Raw genomic sequence first — 26,579 nt, forward strand, 5'->3', positions numbered from 1 at the left:
AGTCCTCGAGGCGGCCAACATCGCTAGCATATACACCCTACTGAGCCAGCAGCGCTTGAGATGGCTTGGCCATGTGAGCCGCATGGAAGATGGCAGGATCCCCAAAGACACATTGTACAGCGAGCTCACCACTGGTATCAGACCCACCGGCCGTCCATGTCTCCGCTTTAAAGACGTCTGCAAACGCGACATGAAGTCCTGTGACATTGATCACAAGTTGTGGGAGTCAGTTGCCAGCGTTCACCAGAGCTGGCGGGCAGCCATAAAGGTGGGGCTAAAGTGTGGCGAGTCGAAGAGACTTAGCAGTTGGCAGGAAAAAAGACAGAGGTGCAAGGGGGGAGCCAACTGTGTAACAGCCCCGACAAACAAATTTTTCTGTTTCCTGTCACTCAGCCAATTTCATATCAATGCCACCAGTGTTCATTTTATTCTATGGGCCTCAGTTTTGTTGACAAGCCTGTTATGTGGCACTTTTATCAATCAAAGACTTCAGAGATTCATTGCTGAAGAGGACAATTTGCTGCAATACAAAGGTAAATAAGACAGACAGAGGCTTCAATGTTGAATTCCCTGCCACAAACATTTGTCGAATCTAAGTACATAAATTCTTTTAAAAGTGAATTGGATAGTTGCTTGAATGGGACGAATATTAAATGGTGTGGGGAGCAAACAGAAGACTGCAATTAGATTAGGCGACCCTAGTCTCTGTAGAGAAGATGATTATTTTGTACTGAAATCCTGAGAGTGTTAAATTATGGATGAGGCAGGTCATTCAACCCACCTTTATTCACCCATCCGCAAAGCCCCTGTAGACTTCTTCCCCCATCCTCGCCTCTTCATTATGGCATCTGGCTGTTTCTTAAAGTTTCACGGTTTTCGCTTCCCCTACTCTATCTGGAAGTCCATTTTGTGCGAAGAAGAGCTTCCTAATAGCGATCCTAAATTTACCTTTTACCAGCTTGAACCTGTGTCCCTCTGTCCTATTCTCTCAATTTAATTTAAAGCAATATTCTGGGATTATCTTTTTATACTCCTGGTAACTACAGTATATACTTCTGTAAGTTCCTCTTTCTCTCCTCTGTGTAATTCAGTATTCTGTTGGCTTTGTTGATTGCTGCTCTACATGTTATGTTACGTACACGTTAAGCATCAACTTTATGGCTACCTTTTTAAGGTTAAAATCCATCACAGTACAGTTTCTGTTAGGAGACACATGGTCCTCTCCCCCCATGTGACCACACAATTGACCAGGATGTGGAAACCATGACTATCGATTGATGTCTGAATGCGGAACATTCTGTTAACACAGTGCTACTTCACACCTATTCATTTTGGTTTGGGCTGTGAGTCTGTCTGTCTCCAGAACCCTTTGTTAGTTCATTCAAGTTGATCGGGGTCATCAATATGCAACAGTGCTCTTTTCAATTTCAGATGAGGTGAACGAGTTTTGTCATTGCAGACAGGTTGTTGATTTCCTGTACTGAAGAAGTCACGTGACTGTTACTCCATTTTGACTGTGGTACACATTCTGACCCCAACCATGCTCTACAACTCTCTTTACATTCTGCCATACACCATGCTCCACAGCATGCTGTGCAATCTGCCCCCACCGCGCTCTACACGCTCTCCCCATCTCGCTCCACAGCACGCTGCACATGCTGTTTCACTTTATTCCATCAGTCATAATGCCTCAGAACTCTTCTTAAAGCCTTCCCCTTCACTACCACTCTCCTCACCTTCAAAACGTCTCCAAAATCTACCTAGTTGATCTTGGCATCAGTCATTCTTGTATAATCTCTTCCCCCCCCCCACCCCTTCTCGGTGTTCCGACCCTCCCCACCTCGCCCCCATCCAGCATTTCTGGTTTTACTGCATATAAAAGAAAGTAAAACAATCAAGTGAGAGGTAACAATGGAGAGCAACATGTGGATTAAAGTTCCATACCTCCTTATCAAACTCCATGAGCAGAACAATTTTATCCTTGATGGAGCTGAAGAGATTGTGCTTGTGTATGAGCTGGAAGACATCTTTATGTCGCAACTTTAAGTAAATTTCAAGAGCTTTGTCATAACGCTGGTCGTAGGTGTACCTGGGAGCATCCAAAACAAATGTTAACCCAGGTCCCAAGTACAGTCTGCACCTCTTAATTAAAGGTTGCTTAATTCAAAGTATCTGATAGTTCAATTTTTTTTTTAGCACTAACTTCCCATTTTGCTATTTTATTAAAGTTGCTCAATTTAAATTTTGGGATAATTCCAATTTATGCATAAAAATTGTGATCCGGTTTAGACTGTAAACATAAACCCAAGGAGGTAAACAACACAGATGTAAAAAACATCACAGACTTCGAGAAAATCATTGCATGAGATTTATACAATACAAATTTGTACAGAACAATGGAAGACGCAAATTTAATGCAGAGAAGTATAAAATGCCACACACAGGACCGGATTTTGTGCTCATCTGGAAGGTGGGTTTCATGGCGGGGGTGGGGCTTGGAGAATCGGAGTGGAATTGCTCGCCACGGAACTCGACACCGGGATTCCCGGTTCCGATCTTCCCGTGAGCGGGATAGGCAGGCGATGACTTTCCTGCCCAAAGGCCAATATGGCCCTTCAGTGACCTATTAATGGCCAATTAAGGGCCTCGTCCCACCGCCACTGGGATCTTACAGGTGGTTGGGGCTGCGGGGGGGCCTCCCTGTGGGCTTGGCGGGGTGGGGGGGGGGTCCCTCTGTCCTGGGCAATTTGTGGTCCAAGGAGAGCCGCCCCCCAGAAATAACTGTACCCTCCAGGAACCCCACTCCCCCTGGACTGAACAACCAACGTCCCCCACCTCCCCCCACATCCGCCATCGTTGGGGCCTTCTGGACTGGCCCCGATGACCCTGCCTCACCTACCTGTGTTCCAGGGTTGACTGCTGGGCCTGGATCTGAGGCCTCTGCAGTACCGGCAGTGCTGCTGCCGACACTGCAGAGCTTCCGGCCTCTGATTAGCCTATAAAGTCTTTAAAGGGACAGGGATCCCGCCTCCCAAAACGTAGACCCCGAAAGACTGGAGGATCACTCCGGGGACTGAAAAAACGTACAGGCGGGGCTCCTCTCTGCCTTTTCAGGCCAATGCCGAGAGACCCGCTTCCTGCACAAAATCCAGCCCATAGAAAAGAAAAATAATCAACACATATAATCCATGATTGGGATTAAAATATCTAAGGATGTAGATACACGTGATCTAGGAGTCTTCATAAAGTTGATGCTTAACGTGTACGTAACATAACATGTAGAGCAGCAATCAACAAAGCCAACAGAATACTGAATTACACAGAGGAGAGAAAGAGGAACTTACAGAAGTATATACTGTAGTTACCAGGAGTATAAAAAGATAATCCCAGAATATTGCTTTAAATTAAATTGAGAGAATAGGACAGAGGGACACAGGTTCAAGCTGGTAAAAGGTAAATTTAGGATCGCTATTAGGAAGCTCTTCTTCGCACAAAATGGACTTCCAGATAGAGTAGGGGAAGCGAAAACCGTGAAACTTTAAGAAACAGCCAGATGCCATAATGAAGAGGCGAGGATGGGGGAAGAAGTCTACAGGGGCTTTGCGGATGGGTGAATAAAGGTGGGTTGAATGACCTGCCTCATCCATAATTTAACACTCTCAGGATTTCAGTACAAAATAATCATCTTCTCTACAGAGACTAGGGTCGCCTAATCTAATTGCAGTCTTCTGTTTGCTCCCCACACCATTTAATATTCGTCCCATTCAAGCAACTATCCAATTCACTTTTAAAAGAATTTATGTACTTAGATTCGACAAATGTTTGTGGCAGGGAATTCAACATTGAAGCCTCTGTCTGTCTTATTTACCTTTGTATTGCAGCAAATTGTCCTCTTCAGCAATGAATCTCTGAAGTCTTTGATTGATAAAAGTGCCACATAACAGGCTTGTCAACAAAACTGAGGCCCATAGAATAAAATGAACACTGGTGGCATTGATATGAAATTGGCTGAGTGACAGGAAACAGAGTGGTGTTAAAAGTTGCTTTTCAGATTGGAGGAAGGTATACAGTGGTGCTCCCGGAGTCAGTAATAGGACCACTGCTTTTCTTCATATATATTAATGACCCAGACTTAGTGTACATGGCACAATTTCAAAATTTGCAGTTGATATAAAACTTGGAAGCATTGTGAACGGTAAGGAGGATAGTAATAGACTTCAAGAGGACAAAGACAGGCCAGTGGAATGAGCGGACACGTGGCAGATGAAATTAACACAGAGAAAACATTTTGGTAGGAAGAACGAGGAGAGGCAATGTAAACTAATGGGTGCAGGAACAGACAGACCGAGGTACACATGCACAAATTATTGAAGGTGGCAGGGCAAGTTGAGAAAGCGTTTAAAAGGCACAAGGATCCTGGGCTTTATAAATTGAGGCATAGAGTACAAAAGCAAGGAAGCTATAAACCATTGGTTCGGCATCAGCTGGAGTATTATTTCCAATTCTGGGCAGCACACTTTATGAAGAATGGGAACGCTTTAGAGAAGGTGCAGAAAAGATTCTCGAGAATGGTTCCAGGGAGTTCAGTTACGAGGACAGACAGGAGAACCCGGGGTTATTCTCCTTAGAGAAGAGAGGGTTGAGAGGAGATTTGATAGAGGTGTTCATAGAAACACAGAAAATAGGAGCAGGAGTAGGCCATTCGGCCCTTTGAGCCTGCTCCGCCATTCATTATGATTATGGCTGATCATCCAACTCAGTAACCTGTTCCCACTTTGGCCCCATACCCTTTGATCCCTTTAGACCCAAGAGCTATAATCTAACCCCTTCTTGAAAACTTACAATGTTTTGGCCTCAACTGCTTTCTGTGGTAGCGAATTCCACAGGCTCATCACTCTCTGGGTGAAGAAATTTCTCCTCATCTCACTCCTGAAAGGTTTACCCCGTAACCTTAGACTATGACCCCTGGTACTGGACTCCCCACCGTCGGGAACATCCTTCCTGCATCTACCCTGTCAAGTCCTGTTAGAATTTTATAGGTTTCTATGAGATCCCCCCTCACTCTTCTGAACTCCAGAGAATATAATCCCAACCGCCATCACAGGAATCAGTCTGGTAAACCTTTGCTGCACTCCTTCTATAGCAAGAACATCTTTCCTCAGATAAGGAGACCAAAACTGTTCCAGGTGTTGGCTCACCAAGGCCCTGTATAACTGCAGCAAGACACCCCTGCTCCTGTACTCGAATCCTCTCGCTATGACGGCCAACATACCATTTGCCATTTTTTACCGCCTGTTGCACCTGCATGCTTACCTTCAGCGACTGGTGTACGAGAACACCCAGGTCTCGCTGCATATTCCCCTCTCTCAGTTTATAGCTGTTCAGATAATAATCTGCCTTCCTGTTTTTGCTACCAAAGTGGATAACCTCACATTTATCCACATTATACTGCATCTGCCAAGCATTAGCCCACTCACTCAACTTGTCCAAATCACCCTGAAGCCTCTCTGCATCCTCCTCACAACTCACCCTCCCACCCAGTTTTGAGTCACCTGCAAATTTGGAAATATTACATTTAGCTCCCTCATCTAAATCATCAATATATATTGTGAATAACTGTGGTCCTAGCACCGATCCCTGCGGTACCCCACTAGGCACTGCCTGCCATTTGGAAAAAGACCCATTTATCCCTACTCTTTGTTTCCTGTCAGCCAATCAATTTACTATCCATCGCAATACACTACCCCCCAATCCCATGTGCTTTAATTTTACATGCTAATCTCTTACGTGGGACTTTGTCGAAAGCCTTTTGAAAGTCCAAATAAACCACACCCACTGGTCTCCCTCATCAACTCTACTAGTTACATCCTCGAAGAATTCTAGTAGATTTGTCAAGCATGATTTCCCTTTCATAAATCCATGCTGACTCCGCCCGATTCTACCACTGTTCTCTAAGTGCTCTGCTATAAAATCTTTGATAATTGGGTCTAGAATTTTCCCCACTACCGACGTCAGGCTGACTGGTCTATAACTCCCTGTTTTCTCTCTACCTCCCTTTTTAAATAGTGAGGTTACATTAGCTACCCTCCAATCTGTAGGAACTGTTCCAGAGTCTATAGAATCTTGGAAGATGACCACCAATGCATCCACTATTTCTTGCGCCACTTCTTTAAGTACTCTGGGATGCAGACCATCAGGCCCTGGGGATTTATCGGCTTTCAATCCCATCAATTTCCCTAACACCATTTCTCTACTAATACTGATTTCCTTCAGTTCCTCTTTCTCACTAAGCCATGTGTTCAAAATCATGAGGGGTCCAGACAGAGTAGATGGAGAGAAACTGTTCCCATTGGTGGAGGGGTTGGAAACCAGAAGGCACAGATTTAAAGTAATTGCCAAAAGAACTGAAGGTGACATGAGAAAACACTTTTCACACAGTGAGTGGTTAGGATCTGGAATGCACTGCCTGACAGCATGATGGAGGCAGAGTCAATCACGGCTTTCCAAAGGGAATGGATAAGCACCAAAGATTTTAAAAAATGTTTAGGGTTAAGGGGAAAGGGCGGGGAAGTGGGATTAGCTGAACTGATCTTTCAGAGAGCTGGCATTGACTCGATGGACCGAATGGCCCCCTTCTGTGCTGTAAACATTCTATGATTCTATGATCCAAGGACACTGATGAGAACAGACAGATGCACGGAACCAGATACTCACAATTCTGCTAGGGTTGTCAGCAACGTTCTGTTACTCGGAGCCCGATCCAGATGATCCAACACAGAGCGGACTACAGTCATATTGTTATAAATGTCACCTGGCCACTCTCTGATCAAGGATGCAAACCCCTTTAAAAAAAATACACATAGATTAAGCACTCAAACCTGTAACTGGTTAAGGTCTTCATTCTTTGCATAAATACATCCTCTGCACAATGCACGAACGGAGCCCAGGTGCATAGGTTTTGAGGTGCTGCAAATGCACATTATAAAGCTGCCATTGCTTTGCAAACATGTTTCCAACTCTACCTTTCGATAAAGCCCAACTGTACCAGTTTAATTTAACCTGAAGGAAAACTGCAACAGACTTGCTGTTAGTCCTTTAGCACTAAGACCTACATTTCAGCATGGCCTAAGAGGATCGATGACTAAGCAATATTGTGAATTGAGAAGGCTCAACATTTGAGACTTCACAATGCTATGTGAATAAAGCCAACTCTAAAAGGTTGATAATCTGTCTTTCTTTATTAAGTATCCTCCATAGGGGTATAGCAAAGCAGTATAATTTAGAAGGGAGAGCCCTGCATCAGAGGTGTAACGCAAGCTAGTTCAGCAGACATGCCAATTACATTAACTCTGCAGTTGTCTAAATATAGATGGATTTCTTCATCTGGTGACTTTGCAAATTCTTTCAATCAGAATCTGATTGAGGAATCCTTAAGATACAGCTGTGGCACCAGTGGAATAATGTTTAACTGGCATGGACTTGATGGGCCGAGTGGCCTCTTTCGATGCTGTTATGACTCTATGCTCTCAGCCTGTTCCCTGTAAGGCAGCAGCATAGCTTGGTCACTTGGTTCACTGAGAGTTTTTTCAACATACAAAACAAAATAACTGTCGAGACCATGAGGGAAACTGCCCTTTATGTTAAGGTAAAATGGAAGGAGTCACCCTTTCCCAAAATTTAACATTTTTTTTTATTCGTTTCATGGGATGTGGACATCGCTGGCCAGGCCAGCATTTATTGCCCATCTCTAATTGCTCATGAGAAGGTGGTGGTGAGCTGCCTTCTTGAACCACTGCAGTCCATGTGGGGTGGGTACACTAACAGCACTATTAGGAAGGGAGTTCCAGGATTTTGACCCAGTGACAGCGAATGAACGGCGATACAGTTCCAAGTCAGGATGGTGTGTAGCTTGGAGGGGAACTTGCACATGGTGATGTTTCTACACATCTGCTGGCATTGTCCTTGCAGGTGGTCGAAGTCACAGGTTTGGAAGCTGCTGCCTGAGCAGCCTTGGTGATTTGCTGCAGTAGATGGTACACACTGCTGCCACTGTGTATTGGTGGTGGAGGGAGTGAATGTTGAAGATGGTGGATGGGGTGCCAATCAAGAGGGCTGCTTTGTCCCGGATGGTGTTGAGCTTCTTGAGTGTTATTGGAGCTGCACCCATCCAGGCAAGTGGAGAGTATTTCATCACACTCCTGACTTGTGCCTTGTAGGTGGTGAACAGGCTTTGGGGAGTCAGGAGGTGAGTTACTTGCTGCAGGATTCCTCGCCTCTGACCTGTTCTTGTCGCTATGGTATTTACATGGCTACTCCAGTTCAGTTTCTGGTCAACGGTAGCCCCCAGGATGTTGATAGTGGGGGATTCAGTGATGGTAATGCCATCGATTGTCAAGGGGAGATGGTTACATTCTCTCTTGTTGGAGATGGTCATTGTCTGGCACTTGTGGGGCACAAATGTTACTTGCCACTTAACAGCCCAAGACTGGATATTGTCCAGGCCTTGCTGCATTTCTACATGGACTGCTTCAGTATCTGAGGAGTCGCAAATGGTGCTGAACATTGTGCAATCATCAGCGAAGGACTGTAGACGCTTCGCCTGGGGGATAGTAGTCAATGTTTCTGTTCGGAAACTTTGGTGATAGTTCATTTTGTGGGAAGAGTACATGGCATTCCCGCAGGATGCTGTGTAAGGGGACACCTGGCATAGACTGAGATAGCATGACCACTTTGAATCTTTGCTACTGAGTGCTGTCATCAAGTCCTGTGCAGCAGCAGAGTGTGCCAACAGCACCAAGTGTAGCCAGTGCATCATCAGCATTGGAGCAAAGAACACATGATCATTGATCCATATCAAATGTTACACAAACCAGAGAAATACAACTTCTTCCCAAGATAGAAAAACTCAAATCGGTATCTAGCGATCCGCACAGGTGCCGTAAACACCCTACAGGGGGGCCCATCTTCCTTTTCTGTTCTCCAATTTTTGCCTTCAATCATGAATGGTCCACTGCATTTTGGACAGCATAGTGTTACGAACAGGTGTGAAACGTGTCTAGGGGTCTGTTACTATCTTCACTTGGTCTTATTCGAACAGGGTTTAATTTTAAACACACTGTTTTGAGCTCCCCCTTTGTAAATCCTTGCTTACAGCTTTCTGATTATAAGGCAAAGAAACCAACACGCCAGGTTTTCTCAAGTTTAAAGAAGAAAAATGAAATTTATTAAACCATACACTTAAATTCTAATACGGTTAATGCCTATGGATATACGACGTGCCCATGCTACCATGCACACGAGATACACACATGCAAATAGGGACAGAAAAGAGAGGAAAATATCGTAGAGAGGGGTTTGAGGCAATATCATAAGAGTTTCTTGTTTACTGTGCTTGGAGTTCACTTGAGTGTAGGTAGTATTGCTGTTCGTCGGGACCCAGTGTTGTTCTTAAACCTTGTTCACGTAGGAGATTTTTCACATGTTTTCACAAGATTCAATCCATGGGAAAGAGATGGAGGCAGGCAGGACTGGAGAGGAGGTCATGTTCCAACTGGGAGCACACGGCTTTCTCAGTATCAATCCTCTGTTGGAAGTCCAAATTTAAAACATCCAACAGTCAGTCAGTCAGTCATGTGACCAAAATTGGTCTGACCACTTGTGTATTGGGGAAGCAACAACTGGGTCCCCATTGTTCCAACACTGTCGGTTACTATGCAAATGGCTTTCCAGTCAGGGGCTTGCAATTTTAAGTTTTAATGTTCATGTGGCGCAATCATATATGCCTCAGCCTTGGCAGGTTTGCCTGACACCTCCACACCCAGGGGAATGAAATGCAATTTGAAGAAAAACGGCACATTTCATTACAGCTTTTGAGAGAAATATAAGATACAGAAAAAAAAAACATTTAAGGGAGACGAGGTTTAGAAGGGATTTGAGGAAAAAAAATTTCACTCAGAGGGTGGTCGGAATCTGGAACGCACTGCCTGAAGGGGTGGTAGAGGCAGGCACCCTCACAACATTTAAGAAGTATTTAGATGAGCACTTGAAACGCAATAGCATACAAGGCTATGGGCCAAGTGTTGGAAAATGGGATTAGAATAGTTAGGTGCTTGATGGCCGGCACAGACACGATGGGCCGAAGGGCCTGTTTCTGTGCTGTATAACTCTGACTCTATGCACTTCTCTCATTCATTTTCATTCATTCACCAATCTTAAAACTTTTAAAAACTGGTCTGTTCTGGGTACCATAGTTGCTTTAATTTTTTCTTTTTTTCTCAGGAGAGTTGGTAGAGGGGTGGATCTGTCCTGAACTTCCTGAGTCATGCAAAGACTTTTGGCTTCTGGGGATGGGTGGTTCCCTTTTCCTCTGACTGTGGGGGAGGAGTCTTCGTTACTCTCCTTTGTTCTCTGGGACACTCCTACCTGCAGCTTTTGTGCAGACTTGGCTGCACTCTCCTGTGGCACTTCGACTTGGTGAGGCATCATCCTCACAGTTTATGTGCCCACTAGAGGTCTCTCTTGGTCTCTGCAGGTTTCTGTAAATGATAGTAGCACCTCTAGTGGGGTGCCTCTAGAGTCTGTATTTACATAGGAGGATGTGTGGTCTAACTTTTCACATTTTTAAAGGTGGGTTGACCAGACAGCAGAGGAACCAAATGAGGTCATTGGACAGTAAGGAGGTAGTAACTAAAGCCTGTAAGGAACTAGATAATGAAGCCAGCGTGACAAAGGGAAAGAGTAGGCAGGGAGCAGATGATGAAAGCAAAGGGACTGGTGGTCTGAGGTGCATTTGTTTTAATGCAAGAAGTGTAGTAGGTAAGGCAGAAGAACTTAGGGCTTGGATTAGTACCCGGGAGTATGATATTGCTATTACTGAGACTTGGTTGAGGGAAGGGCATGATTGGCAACTAAATATCCCAGGATACCGATGCTTCAGGCGGGATAGAGAGGGAGGTAAAAGGGGTGGAGGAGTTGCATTACTGGTCAAAGAGGATATCACAGCTGTGCTGAAGGAAGGCACTATGGAGGACTCGAGCTGTGAGGCAATACGGGCAGAACTGAGAAATAGGAAGGGTATGGTAACAATGTTGGGGCTGTACTACAGGCCTCCCAACAGCGAGCGTGAGATAGAGGTACAAATATGTAAACAGATTATGGAAAGATGTAGGAGCAACAGGGTGGTGGTGATAGGAGATTTTAACTTTCCCAACATTGACAGGGATTCACTTAGTGTTAGAGGTCTAGATAGAGCAGAATTTGTAAGGAGCATCCAGGAGGGTTTTCTAGAGCAGTATGTAAATAGTCCAACTCGGGAAGGGGCCATACTGGACCTGGTGTTGGGGAATGAGTCCGGCCAGGTGGTTGAAGTTTCAGTAGGGGTCTACTTTGGGAATAGTGATCACAATTCCGTAAGTTTTAGAATACTCATGGACAAAGACGAGAGTGGTCCTAAAGGAAGAGTGCTAAATTGGGGGAAGGCCAACTATACCAAAATTCGGCAGGAGCTGGGGAATGTAGATTGGGAGCAGCTGTTTGAAGGTAAATCCACATGTGATGTGGGAGGCTTTTAAAGAGAGGTTGATTAGCGTGCAGGAGAGACATGTTCCTGTGAAAATGAAGGATAGAAATGGCAAGATTAGGGAACCATGGATGACAGGTGAAATTGTGAGACTAGCTAAGAGGAAAAAGGAAGCATACATAAGGTCTAGGCGGCTGAAGAAAGACGAAGCTTTGAAAGAATATCGGGATTGTAGGCGCAATCTGAAACGAGGAATTAAGAGGGCTAAAAGGGGTCATGAAATATCTTTAGCAAACAGGGTTAAGGAAAATCCCAAAGCCTTTTATTCATATATAAGGAGCAAGAGGGTAACTAGAGAAAGGATTGGCCCACTCAAGGACAAAGGAGGAAAGTTATGCGTGGAGTCAGAAAATAGGTGAGATTCTAAACGAGTACTTTGCATCGGTATTCACTGAGGAAAGGGACATGACGGATGTTGAGGTTAGGGACAGATGTTTGATTACTCTAGGTCAAGTCGGCATAAGGAGGGAGGAAGTGTTGGGTATTCTAAAAGGCATTAAGGTGGACAAGTCCCCAGGTCCGGATGGGATCTATCCCAGGTTACTGAGGGAAGCGAGAGAGGAAATAGCTGGGGCCTTAACAGATATCTTTGCAGCATCCTTAAACACGGGTGAGGTCCCGGAGGACTGGAGAATTGCTAATGTTGTCTCCTTGTTTAAGAAGGGCAGCAGGGATAATCCAGGTAATTATAGACCGGTGAGCCTGACGTCAGAGGCAGGGAAGCTGCTGGAGAAGATACTGAGGGATAGGATCTATTCCCATTTGGAAGAAAATGGGCTTATCAGTGATAGGCAACATGGTTTTGTGCAGGGAAGGTCATGTCTTACCAACTTAATAGAATTCTTTGAGGAAGTGACAAAATTGATTGATGAGGGAAGGGCTGTAGATGTCATATACATGGACTTCAGTAAGGCGTTTGATAAGGTTCCCCATGGTAGGCTGATGGAGAAAGTGAAGGCGCATGGGGTCCAAGGTGTACTAGCTAGATGGATAAAGAACTGGCTGTGCAACAGGAGACAGTAGCAGTGGAAGGAAGTTTCTCAAAATGGAGACGTGTAACCAGTGGTGTTCCACAGGGATCCGTGCTGGGACCACTGTTTGTGATATACATAAATGATTTGGAGGAAGGTATAGGTGGCCTGATTAGCAAGTTTGCAGACGACACTAAGATTGGTGGAGTAGCAGATAGTGAAGGGGACTGTCAGAGAATACAGCAGAATATAGATAGATTGGAGAGTTGGGCAGAGAAATGGCAGATGGAGTTCAATCCGGGCAAATGCGAGGTGATGCATTTTGGAAGATCCAATTCAAGAGTGAACTATACAATAAATGGAAAAGTCCTGGGGAAAATTGATGTACAGAGAGATTTGGGTGTTCAGGTCCATTGTTCCCTGAAGGTGGCAACGCAGGTCAATAGAGTGGTCAAGAAGGCATACGGCATGCTTTCCTTCATCGGACGGGGTATTGAGTACAAGAGTTGGCAGGTCATGTTACAGTTGTATAGGACTTTGGTTCGGCCACATTTGGAATACTGCGTGCAGTTCTGGTCGCCACATTACCAAAAGGATGTGGATGCTTTGGAGAGGGTGCAGAGGAGGTTCACCAGGATGTTGCCTGGTATGGAGGGCGCTAGCTATGAAGAGAGGTTGAGTAGATTAGGATTATTTTCATTAGAAAGATGGGGGTTGAGGGGGAACCTGATTGAGGTGTACAAAATCATGAGGTATAGACAGGTTGGATAGCAAGATGCTTTTTCCCCAGAGTGGGGGATTCAATTACTAGGGGACACGAGTTCAAAGTGAAAGGGGAAAAGTTTAGGGGCGATATGCGTGGAAAGTTCTTTACGCAGAGGGTGATGGGTGCCTGGAACGAGTTGCCAGCGGAGGTGGTAGACGCGGGAACGATAGCGTCTTTTAAGATGTATCTAGACAGATACATGAATGGGCAGGAAGTAAAGAGATACAGACCCTTAGAAAATAGGCGACAGGTTTAGATAGAGGATCTGGATCCGCGTAGGCTTGGAGGGCCGAAGGGCCTGTTCCTGTGCTGTAATTTTCTTTGCTCTTTTCTTATAGGTTTTCATCTGGGATTCCTCCCGGACTGTTGCAGACTTCCTTTGACCTGCCCCCTTAGTCACTTTTTTCCCCTTCTCTTTCTTAACCTTTTGCCAGCTGTGTGCCTGCTTGTCCCTTTTCGTTCTCGGCGGGGATCCCTTACACTTCACCAGCCCTCTGCTGGAGGATCTTCCTAACAACGGTACAGGACTTAGGGGTGCAGGTTTCACTGTAGATTGGGGTTTCCCCTCAACCTGGCACATGTGGCAACTCTTGCAGTACTCCATCACATCTTTGTGGAGTTTTGGCCAGTCAAACTGCTGTCTTATGCTGACATTGGTCTTTCGTAAACTGGCATGTACAGCCACTGTAGTCTTGTGGGCCCTTCTTAATATTTCTCCCTGGTACCTCTGTGGCACCACTAACTGGTGAACCACTCTCCACTCCTTCCTTTCAGGTCTGTGAGGAGAACTCCATTCCCTCATCAGTACCTCATTCTTTAAATATTAGTACTCAGGAACTCCCTCTGCTTCACTTTCAGACTGGGCAGCCTCTGTTAACTCTCGCAATACTGGGTCGGCTCGCTGGGCCTCACCTCGGGAAAATCCATTTAATTCATTCTCTGGATCCCCTAACTTTGCAAAGTCTCGGACAGACAGACCTCATGGTCATCAGCCTGCTGTGCCAATGCAGTCTCCTCTGGGGAGCTGGCTTGATCATGGCCTGATCCACTACATATTCAGGGACACTGCAGAGGACCATCTCCTGCCATCACTCTGTCTCTCTGACCTCCTATGGTCTTTCTTTCACTACTGAGGGGTCTACCAGTCTCTGCCAGATCATTACATAGGAGCAGGTCAACCCGATCCACAGGCAAACTAGGGAGAATTCCTAAGGCCACAAGTCCCGAAACTAGGTTGCACTCCAGGTACACCCGATGTACAGGTACAGGCATACACTGCCCTCCAATACCATCACCATTCTCGTGTTCACAGCACTCTCTGGGGAAAAAGTCAGGCCTTTTCCCAGTAAAAGGGATCTGGTGCCCCGTGTCCCTGAGAATCACTATGGGCTTGCTTGCCCCACTCGAGGGATATGGAGTTACTTTCCCTTTAAATACAAAACCCTGATAACCTTCAGGAATCCTATTAAATTTTCCTGCACTGGCCGTAGTACGCTTCCTGGGTGCACTCTTATTGCAGTTAAAGCCACAGCTTGTTCTGTGTTTTCCATCAGGTCCTCGTCTTCACTGAGCGGGTATGCCCTGATTAACCCTACCGATAACCCCTTTCGTTTCCAGCAGTCAGCTTTTAAATGCCCTGCCTTATTACAATGGAAGCACACAGGTGTCTGGGTCTCACTCTTGCTGTTTGGCTGGAGAAGGGCCCCCTTTGTCTCCTGCTTTCCTTTCTCTTCCAGGACTGCCTGGGCAGATATCACCTTCCCATCCTTTGTCCTTTTCGGATTTGTGGGAGTGATTAGGAAAGGTTCTCCTCTGGGAAACTGACTTATAAATTAAAGCAAACTCATCGGCCAGAATGGTCGCTTGCCGGGCTCCCTGAACTCCCTACATGGGTCTTTATTGAGAGTGGGAGAGTGTTTTTAAATTCCTCTAACAGGATTACTTTTCCGAGAGTCTCATAGCTGAGATGTATTTTAAGAGCCCTCAGCCGCTGGTCAAAAGCCAGCTGCTGGCTTCTTTCAAACTCCAGTTAAGTTTGATTAGGTTGCTTTTTGAGGGTTCTAAACTTTTGGCAATAGGCTTCGGGTACTAATTCATATGCCCCGAAGATAGCATTTTTGGTCAGTTCATAAGTCGATGAACTCTCATCTGGCAACAAGGAATAAACCTCATGGGCTTTTCCGGTTACTTTGCTTTGCAATGAGAGAGACCAGGTCTCAGCTGACCATTTTAGCTGCCTTGCCAATTTCTCAAATGACACAAAAACGCTTCAACATCTTCCTCATTGAATTTTGGAATTAATTGAGTAAGTCTTAGCAAAGCTCTGAATTGTGCTCCTCCATATTGGCCACACTTTCACTAGGGTTACTCTGTCGCCCCCGAGTTAACTCAAGCCACTTCAACTCTCTTTCTTCGCATTCTTTTCAGAATATTCTTTCTCTTTCGTTCCTTCTCCTGTCTGTCTTCCTTTCTCTCTCTCCTGCCTTTCATTTTCTTCACGTTCCTTTTGGAAGGCTCTCTCTTTCTCCCTCTCTCTTTCCCCAAATTCAGGTTTACTCTGTTCCAATTGTATCTTTGTTAACAATACCCTGGCGGAATTTGCTTCTAACACTGCTTCTGCTTCTTCAGATTCAAGGGAAAAATAGTTAGCCACTAGCCTTAGGAGTTCAGACTTCCTAGCCTTGCCACGTACAGTGATCCCACACTGCTCAGCCATTTTTGTCAACTCCTCCATAGACAGTGCTTTTAACTTATCCCAAGTTACTTCACCCTGGCTTGGAGAGCTATTCGCTTCAGTTGCAGACGTGTTAGTATTCAATCGCACACAATCACAAGAAAACCTGTATTGAAAACGTGCCCTTTTTGATTGGGAACAATTTGGCTTCCCACTTCCAGTTTTACTCATTTGTTTGTGGGTAAAATTCCGGATGCTAGCACCCAAATTTCTGTTACGACCAGGTGAGAAAGGTGTCTAGGGGTCTGTTACTATCTTCACTTGGTCTTATTCTAACAGGGTTTAATTTTAAACACACACTGTGTTTTGAGCTCCCCCTTTGTGAATCCTTGCTCACAGCTTTCCGATTATAAGGCAAAGAAACCAACACGCCAGGTTTTCTCAAGTTTAAAGAAGAAAAATGAAATTTATTAAACCATAAACTTAAACTCTAATACGGTTAACACCTATGGATATACAATGTGCCTATGCTAGCATGCACACGAGATACACATGCAAATAGGGACAGAAAACAGGAGAGGAAAATATCGTAGAGAGGGGTTTGAGGCAATATCATAAGAGTTTCTTGTTTACTGTGCTTCAAGCTCACTTGATTGTAGGTAGTCTTGCTGTTCATCAGGGCACAGTGTTGTTCTTAAACCTTGTTCACATAGGAGACTTTTCTCTCTTTGAGGTTCACATGTTTTCACAAGATTCAGTTCCGTGGGAAAGTGATGGAGGCAGGCAGGACTGGAGAGGAGGTTCTGTCCAACTGGGAGCACAAGACTTTCTCAACTCCAATCCTCTGTTGGAAATTCAAATTCAAAACCTCCAACATCGTCAGTCATGTGACCAAAACTAGTCTGACCACTTCTTCTGCGTATTGGGGAAGCAGCGGCTGGGTCCCCATTGTTCCAACACTGTCGGTTACTATGCAAATGTCCTTCCAGCCAGGGGCTTGCAATTTTAAGTTTTAATGTTCATGTGGCGCAATCATGTGTGCCTTAGTCTTGGCAGGTGGGGGGTTTGCCTGACAATATAAAAAGCCTTTGACAACAGCTGATGCAGACCATATGCTTACCGAGGCAGTTAGTATGTTTTGAGGTAGACAGCAATGTTGCCTCTAAGCTATGCTGAGAGCAGCTTTAAGTTACCCCATGTGCTCGGCGGAGCGAAAGAATTTAAAGGGCCCCACACTTAAACAAATTGTGCACGAACGCCAGAAAAATGTTATGGAAAATGTTGGCAGACCATATGTTCTATGGGTCAGCATTGACGGATGACCAAAGCCTAGCTGGGGAGTGGAACATTGCAGTTTTGTACCTCAGTCCATATATTTATGTGTTTTCTGGTTCTCTTTAAAATGCTAGTCTAACAGCATTGATTGTCTTTCTTCCTATACCTCCTGTTTGGTTTTATATATGCATGTCTGAATAAAAAACGCTTTACTTAGCGCTCGTTCTAGAGCTTTGTTGGCCAGTGCCATCCTATCCTGACAGCCAGATTCACTGAAATGCAGCAGAGTAAGGACTCTCTCATCCAACTTACTGCAGTGGCAGAGTGAAGTCTTATTCCTAAATGCTAACAATACGTGAGACTCAAGGATAGAATTAAAGAAATTGCATTTATCAAGCGCTGTATCACAACTTATGACCTCACAATGAACTACTTGTTGAAGTGTGGTCACTCTGGTTATGTGGACAAATAGGCACAGCAAGGTCTCACAAGGAGCAAGTGGCTGAATGAGAAGATATTTTTTCCTGTTGGTAACACTGAGTAAGCAGGAAACTAACTTTTTAGCAGGAGAAAAAAAATGAACTGCAAAATGTTGCAGGCCTAAGAGTGGGATCCCATGTGTAGTCTTGCAACATTAATAAGGCATGTGGCTTCCCCTCAACCAATAAAGCTAGGGCTTTATTCCTTATGGCATGTGATGAATAATTAGAGGAACAATGTTCACAGAAATGAAGTTCCTATTACTGCATTATAAAATATATTACAAGTCTTTTAACTTCTGTATGAAATTCTACAAGTATTGGGTAATTGGAAGCTGAGAATTATTAATCTGCTTGTCAATCAGTTTCACTACAGCTACTGCATGGAAAATGGACAAGAATATGGATTTAATGTAAATCTCTAGACTCAACAAATTTTATTTAATTATACTGGTGCTATACTGTAACTCTTTTAGCACATTCAGTAGGAAGGCTACTTCTAGTAATCGACCTGGAAGCAGTTACCAGGTTAGAATTGTATTGTTGTTGCATTTTGTTTTTGATCCAAGTGACAGTGTACAGCTTCATTTCATGTTTATGCTTTCTTAGATGCTAGCACACTGGAGCTGGATCAGTTAGCTACAACACCACAATCACATTGAAATGATGTACCTGTGACAGAGCAGAAGCATTACATGTACACCGAATGGAAATGGTGTCTTTTAATCCAGGAAAACACTGTTCTGAATGTGAGAGATGAAGGCATTTAGATCATCCTCACGGGGAAAACAAAATATCTTCTGCAGTTTTTAAAGGAACAGAGATACTTATGAATCTTAGCCAATTAACTCCTAGTGACCTGGTAAAATGACAGGTGTCAGCCGCGGCTCAGTGGTAACACTCTAACCACAGTCAGAAAGTCATGGATTTAAGTCTCATTCCATTGGCTTGAGCCCTATGACACATTTACTGAGGGAGTGCTGCACAGTCGTCGGCACCATCTTTCAGATGAGACATAAACTAAAATTCCTGCCTTCTCAGGCAGTTTTAAAACTTCCACAGTACTATTTGCAGAGTGGAAGAGTTCTCCCAAGTACCCTGGCCAATATTCATCCCACAACTAATAATCACTGAAATAGATTATCTGATTGCTTTTCTCATTGATATTTGTGGAGCCCTGCTGTGTGCAAATTGGCTGCTTTGTTTCCTACATTACGATAGTGACTACACTTCCAAAGTATTTCATTAGCTGCAAAACACTTTGGGATGTCATGAAAGATGCGATAGAAATCCAAGTTCTTTCGTCCTTATTACTGTTGCAAATAATTGACCTGTGTATAAATACAATTGCAGCAGTTAACCATCATTTCCTGAATAAGAGTTTAGTGTGGACATTCTATGTCGATTTTACACACACCAAATCTTTTGCAGTGAACAGAAGAGCATTCAGAAATACACAGAGTATTTCTCGTTACAATTTTTCATCTTGCAAATGCATTTTTCAGTCATGTATAAAGTATTCCTACACCAATTTTAAATAACTCACAATTGAGAAAACACATTTTAGTGATTACCATTTCAGTGCTTTAAAAAGTCAAACAGCGGTATTATTACCACTGGTCCATTTTCCCTCCAAACTATTAATCACGTCTTGCCTCCATCAATAATGCACAAGTAATTTTAACTGATCAGATATGTAATATGAACTGCATTGGTTTCTCTTGTGCCATCACACTGACAATTCTGGAGCCACCCCCGCACCCCCCTCCACTTCCCAAAGTTCTGGCCTTGGCCCCTTCCTCATCCACATGCTGCTCCTTGATAACATCAAGCAAAAATACAATGTCAAGTTCCAAATGAATGTTGATGACATCCAGTTCTACCTCCCCAGAACCTCACTTGACTGCTCCATTATCTCTGCGTTGTCAGACTTCTTGTCGGACATCCATTCTTGCATGAGCTGCAATTTTGTTGCTACAGATTACAAACTCTGTACCCTTGTCACAGATCCCATCCCCCTCTCTAGCCACTGTCTCAGGTTGAACTGTTTGCAACCTTGGCAGCCTATCTGAGCCAGAGCTGAGCTTCTGACCCCATGTCAGACACAAGTCAGGAGTGTGATGGAATACTCTCCACTTGCCTGGATGGGTGCAGCTCCAACAACACTCAAGAAGCTCGACACCATCCAGGACAAAGCAGCTCACTTGATTGGCATACCATCCACAAACATTCACTCCCTCCACCACCGAAGTACAGTGGCAGCAGTGTGTACCATCTACAAGATGCACTGCAGCAACGCACCAAGGCTCCTTAGACAGCACCTTCCAAACCCGCGACCTCCACCACTTCGAAGGACAAGAGCAGCAGCTGCATGAGATCACCACCTGCAAGTTCCCGTCCAAGTCACACACCATCCTGACTTGGAACTAAATCGCCGTTCCTTAACTGTCGCTGGGTCAAAATCCTGGAACTCCTTTCCTAACAGCACTGTGGGTATACTTACCTTACAAGGACTGCAGCAGTTCAAGATGGCAGCTCACCACCACCACCTTCTCAAGGGCAATTAGGGATGGGCAATAAATCCTGGCCTGGCCAGCGACACCCACATCCCATGAATGAATTAAAAAAATGTCCTCTTCATTACAAAGCCTGTCTACTTCCATCTCTATAACATCAGCTGCATCCACCCCGCCTCAGCAGATTGGTTACTGATACCATCATCCAGCCTTTGTCACTTCCAGATTCAACTACTCCAACTACCTGGCCAGCTTCTCTTCCTTCACACTCTAACTTCAGGTCATCAAAATCTCTGCTACCAAATCTGCTCAACCATCACCCTTGCTGACATACATTGGCTCCTATGACGCCAATGAAAAGTGTTCAGGAGAACTTCCTTTATCAGTATGTTCTCAGCCTAACTAGAAAGAAAGCATTGCTGGAAATGAGGTGGGCCAAGTGGACCAAGCGTCTGTGGGGGAAGCACTTGGGTAAGAGTTATCATTGTATCATAGTGTTTAGACTCAATGCAGAAAAAGCAAGGAATGATCTAATGTAGAACGGCTAGATTGCAAGAGGGCTAATTTCAATGTGATGAGAAGGAATCTAGCCAGGATAAAATGGAACCAGAGACTGACAGGCAAAACCAGGTAGAACACTGGACTATCTTTAAGGAAGAGATGCTTCAGGTACAGGCTAGGTACATTCCAACAAGGGTGAAAGGTAGGGAAACCAAAAACAGGGCTTAAAAGCAAAATACTGCAGATGCTGGAAATCTGAAATAAAAACAAGAAATGCTGGAACCACTCAGCAGGTCTGGCAGCATCTGTGGAAAGAGAAGCAGAGTTAACGTTTCGGGTCAGTGTCCCTTCTTCGGAACCGGGGTTTGGATGTTGTTTACATGGATTTTAAGAAAACGCTTGATAAAGTATCACATAAATGGCTAGTTAACAAAATTGAGGCTCATGGAATAGGAGGGTCAGTGTCCAGTTGGATAAAAATTGGCTTAAGGACAGGAAACAGCGAGTCATGGTAAATGGTTGTTTTTCAGACTGGAGGATGGTAGACAATGGTGTTTCTTAAGGGTCAGTGCTAGGATCACAGCTTTTTTTGCTTTATATAAATGGCTTGGATATTGGAATACCAAGTAGAATCTCAAAATTTGCCAATGATGTCAAACTTGGAGGAGTAGCAGGCAGTGAGGATAATACGAACCTCCTGCAACAGGACAAAGATAGGCTGCCAAAATGGGCAGACAAGTAGCAGATGGAATTTAATATGGACAAGTGTGAGGTGATACATTTTGGCAGAAGGAATAGGGTGAGGCAATACAGACATAATGACGCAGTTCTAAAGAGTGTGCAGGAACAGAGGAATCTGGGGTGTGTATGCATCGATCTTTGAAGGTGGCAGGACATATTGAGACAGCGGTTAGCAAAGCATATGGAATCTGAAACTTCAGAAATAGAGGCATAGGATAGGAACATAGTAGCAGGAGTTGACCATTCAGCCCGTCGAGCCTGCTCCACCATTCAATTATATCATGGTTGATCATCTACCTTAATGCCACTTTCCCGCACTATCCCCATATCCCTTGATGTAATTGGTATCCAGATATCTATCAATTTCTGTCTTGAACATGCTCACTGATTGAGCTTCCACACACCTCTGGGGTAGAGAATTCCAAAGATTCACCACCCTCAGTGAAGAAATTCCTCCTCATCTCAGTCTTAAATGGCCTACCCCTTATTCTGAGACTGTGTCCCCTGGTTCAACATGCACCAGTCAGAGGAAACATCCTTTCTACATCCACCCTGTCCTGCCCTATAAGAATTTTGTAAGTTTCAATGAGATCACCTCTCATTCTTCGAAGCTCTAGAGAATGCAGGCCCAGTTTCTGCAATCTCTCCTCATAAAATAATCCTGCCATCCCAGGGATTAGTCTGGTGAAACACCATTGCACTCCGTCAATGGCAAGTATATCCTTCCTTAGATGAGGAGACCAAAACTGTACACAATACTCCAAGTACGGTTTCACCAAGGCTTATACAATTTCAGCAAGACTTCTTTACTCCTGTACTCAAAACCCCTTATGATGAAGGCCAACATACCATTTGCCTTCCTAACTGTTTGCTGCACCTGCATACTAGCTTTTACTGACTCCTGAACAAGGACATTCAGGCCCCTTTGGATATCAACACTTCCCAACCGCTCACCATTTAAGAAATACGCTGTCTTCCTTTTTTTGTAACCAAAGTGGATAATTTCACACTTACATTATATTCCATCTGCCATATTCTTGCCCATTCATTTAGCCTGTCCAAGTGCCCTTGAAGCCTCCTTGCATTCTCCTCACAACTTACATTCCCACCTAGTTTTGTGACATCAGCAAATTTGGAAATATCAAATTTGGTCCCCACATCCAAATAATTTATACAGATTGTGAAGAGCTATGGCCCAGCACTGATCCTTGCAGTACCGTACTAGTAACAGCCTGCCATCCTAAGAATGACCTGCTTATTCCTACTCTCTGTTTTCTGTCTGTTAACCAATTCTCAATCCATGCCAGTATATCACCCCCAATGCCATGTGCTCTAATTTTGTTTACTAACCTCCTGTGTGGGACCTTATCAAAAGCCTTCTGAAAATCCAAATACACCACATTCACTGGTTCTCCTTTATCTATGCTACAAGTAACATCCTCAAAAACTCCAACAGGTTTGTCAAACATGATTTCCCACTCAAAAATCCAATCATGTTATTTTCTATTATTGTCTGATCAGATCCTTTATAATAGATTCTAACATGTTCCCTACTACTGACGTCGAACTAACAGGTCTGTAGTTCTCCGTTTTCTCTCTCCCTCCTTTCTTAAATAGTGGGGTTACATTTGCTACTTTCCTGATTCCAGGAACCTTTCCAGAATCTATAGAATTTTGAAAGATAACCACAATGCATCCACTATCTCTATGGCCACCTCCTTCAACACTCTATAAAAGTAGAAAAGCTATGCTGAACCTTTGTAAAGCTCTGGTTAGACCCCAACTAGAATGTGGTGCCCAGTTTTGTCACCACACTTTAATAAGGATGTGAGGGTCCTTGAGAGGGTGCAAAGGAGATCGGAGCAGCAGCAGCCCGCCATGGAACTCAACGCTGGGATGCTTGGGCCTGATCTTCTCGGCAGCAGGGAAGCTCCATGGCGGGCCCTCCGCCGCTCTGCAACGGGGCCCAACTTTACATATTTAAATTAGCTGTTTGCATTAATTAAAATTTAATCTGCAACAATCTTACCTGCAGTTCCGGATCTTCAGTGAGATGGGCGGCACTTGCACATTTACTTTCCTGTCCAGGGAAAGCTGGCGCCACTGAGATGGGCAAGGGGTGAACCCAGCACTTTGTGCAGTTGGGGGGATGGGGGGGTCAACTCTGCAGTTAGTGCAGTTGGGGGGAGAAGAGGCAACTCTGCATTGTTAGTGTGGTTAGGGGGATGGGGACAATGCAAACATGTATTTTTAGTGCAGTTGGGGGGGGGGGGGGCCAACGGGGCAACTCTGCAGTTTCTACGCAGGACTGGTAGCCCTTTAAAAACTATGCCAGCGCCTGCTCAGTTACAGGTGCCACCATTCACAGCATCGCCGAGGCAGCCCCTGCCATGACTGGGGGGCTGAGGGGGCACAGCCGCCCTGCATATGATAATGAGCCGCTGGCTCAAGATTGCAGCGGCGTGGTGGCACATGGGCCATGCATGCCTGTCGCCATTTTTTAGCCCAGCGGTGGGATTACAAAATCTAGCCCTATGCTATAAATTACGCTATGGTTTCCAATTTAAAAATTCTTATCCTAGTCCCCCCAGAACTCTCCATTTCTCTGATTCTGACCTCTCACGCATCTCCTCTCCTTTCGACTGTGCTCCATCCACCTGTGCCTATGATCCGCATTCTCTTCCTAAACCTCTCTACTACTTTAACACTCACCTTTTTAACCAAGCTTTTAGTCACCCCTCCTAATAGCTCCTTCTTTGACTCGATGTGCTTTTTTGTCTGATTACGTCTTCATGAAATGCATTGGGAAATTTCTCCACATTGAAGGCATTCTATAAATGCAATTTCTTATTATAAAGCCTTGCCCACTCCTCCTGGTCACATGCACCTTACATCTAGCCCTGATTATACCTCCATGTCATATATAGCACATATATAGCCCTAATCATCACTCATCACATCAAACATAAAACCCTGAGCATGCCTCCTGCCAAATATAATATACATATTGCCCTGTTTGCCCCTTCTTCTCAGAGATAAAGATCACATTGTCTTGGATAATTATTTTGAAAAGTGAATACAAACTTGTACCTGTTCTGGACTATCAAGTGCTGTAATGAGCTGCTGTGTGGACTGTCATACCCCAAACTGCTGAGCAGCTACAGTCTGACAAAATGCATCCAAATCAGTTGAGAGCGAGTCAATGCTAGGGCCTAAAATAACCCTTCAGGGCTTGGCAATTAGGAATTCAGCTCCTGGAACTAGACCAGCACCATCATAGGAATTAAAAACCACCATACCTCGTAATCACTCTCCAAGAACTCGTACAAGATCATTTCATATATAGCAGGCCGCAGGCGTAGGTCACCTCTGGGCAAATACTGACTAATCGCCTAAGAGGAGCAAAATAACTTGGTATAAGTACACAGATCATCGCATAAGAATTTTGATAATAGCTGGCAAAAAGGCCAAACATTTAGTTCCTTTATTTTATTCTAAAGCCATTTAAATCTGTCAGACTGATATGCATCTGACCATTTTGTAGAGTTTTACACCCAACACAGGAGAAAGTGCTGCACCTCCTCAAAAAGGGTCCCATCGCTGAATATTATAAAACTCAGAGAGAAAGGTCGCTCAGAGCAAGAAATATTCTATTGGGAAATTGGTGTGGGATGCCAGCTCACTCCATCCAAGGAAATCAAGCTCCCTTGTCTCCTACTAGATGTGACGGCACCAGAGCTGTGAAGCCAGAAGTCATTTTTTTTGTGTCTAGTCATACTTGACAGTCCTCGCGTATGGTAGCTGTAAATCTTGTAACTTCTGTCTTAAGATCTGGATGAAAGGACTGTTAGTTTCTGGTTCCATTTTAGGGACACAGGATGCATCAGATCTTATTTAAAAACCTTTCCAACACACAGAACAGTGTCTCTTGTATATGGCCATCATCAGTGCTGCTCAGGTTTGGACATACAACTTGCAGTCAAAGAAGTTAATGTTAACAAAAAGCTATCTAAAACCTTAAAATGGCTTTGTTAGAGATCATGCATCAATTCCTCTTCACTTCAGGGATGTAACCCTCTCAAACAATTAAAGGGGCCCTGGTTAATTGTCACACCACTAATTTCAAACCCACTACATTTTGCACAGAAAGACTGTTAACATACATTAAATTAGCAGATTTTACAGTTACTGACACTGATTCCTCATATGTTTTGGATTCACTGATGGCAAGACAGAGACTTTCCTAAGACCACTTCTTTAATCTGTATACAACATTACATACAATGATGATTATTGCTAAAAGAACTAAGAGAAGTCAAAGAATGCTTTTCACACAAACAGCTCAGGCACTTGCCAATTAAGGGCGGCACAGTGGCGCAGTGGTTAGCACCGCAGCCTCACAGCTCCAGGGACCCGGGTTCGATTCCGGGTACTGCCTGTGTGGAGTTTGCAAGTTCTCCCTGTGTCTGCGTGGGTTTTCTCCGGGTGCTCCGGTTTCCTCCCACAAGCCAAAAGACTTGCAGGTTGATAGGTAAATTGGCCATTATAAATTGTCACTAGTATAGGTAGGTGGTAGGGAAATATAGGGACAGGTGGGGATGTTTGGTAGGAATATGGGATTAGTGTAGGATTAGTATAAATGGGTGGTTGATGTTCGGCACAGACTCGGTGGGCCGAAGGGCCTGTTTCAGTGCTGTATCTCTAATCTAATCTAATCTAATGCCCCTATTCTATGTGCCCTGACAATTTGGACAGTAGTACATTTCTAATTTAGCCTTAATTTTCAGCACCATGTTTGTTATCATCAATGACATGCTTATCTTTAATGCACTGATGCTGGCTTGGATAGATCCTGACTGTCCATTCTAATCAGTGGTTATGCAGATGGAGATGGCCACCATTTGTACAGAGGAGGCTACTTTGCTTGTTTTATCCAGTTATTTAAAAATTAGAGAATTGCATAGAGTTGTTTGGCAACAATTCTTTTTTCTCTCTAGCTTTCTTTCCCACTCTTTCTGCATTTTTCTGGCAGTTGTATAGACCCTCAAAAATCCTGAGATGTCTAGCATTAATTAAAT

At 44.3% G+C, this 26,579-nt stretch overlaps 1 protein-coding gene across 2 annotated transcripts in view; it reads right to left on the bottom strand.

Moving 5' to 3' along the window:
• Positions 1 to 26,579, bottom strand: part of vps41 (VPS41 subunit of HOPS complex) — a 197,715-nt gene that overhangs the window by 51,531 nt on the left and 119,605 nt on the right. For both annotated transcript variants that reach the window (XM_068032225.1, XM_068032224.1), the window contains exons 17-19: positions 24,801 to 24,893; positions 6,715 to 6,842; positions 1,945 to 2,089 (exon numbers count right to left, since the gene is read on the bottom strand). In XM_068032225.1, coding sequence (XP_067888326.1) covers positions 1,945 to 2,089; positions 6,715 to 6,842; positions 24,801 to 24,893 — 366 coding nt within the window. The remainder of the gene's footprint in view (positions 1 to 1,944; positions 2,090 to 6,714; positions 6,843 to 24,800; positions 24,894 to 26,579) is intronic.

Source organism: Heterodontus francisci, chromosome 5, assembly GCF_036365525.1.
Source record: "Heterodontus francisci isolate sHetFra1 chromosome 5, sHetFra1.hap1, whole genome shotgun sequence".
NCBI classification, from domain to species: domain Eukaryota; kingdom Metazoa; phylum Chordata; class Chondrichthyes; order Heterodontiformes; family Heterodontidae; genus Heterodontus; species Heterodontus francisci.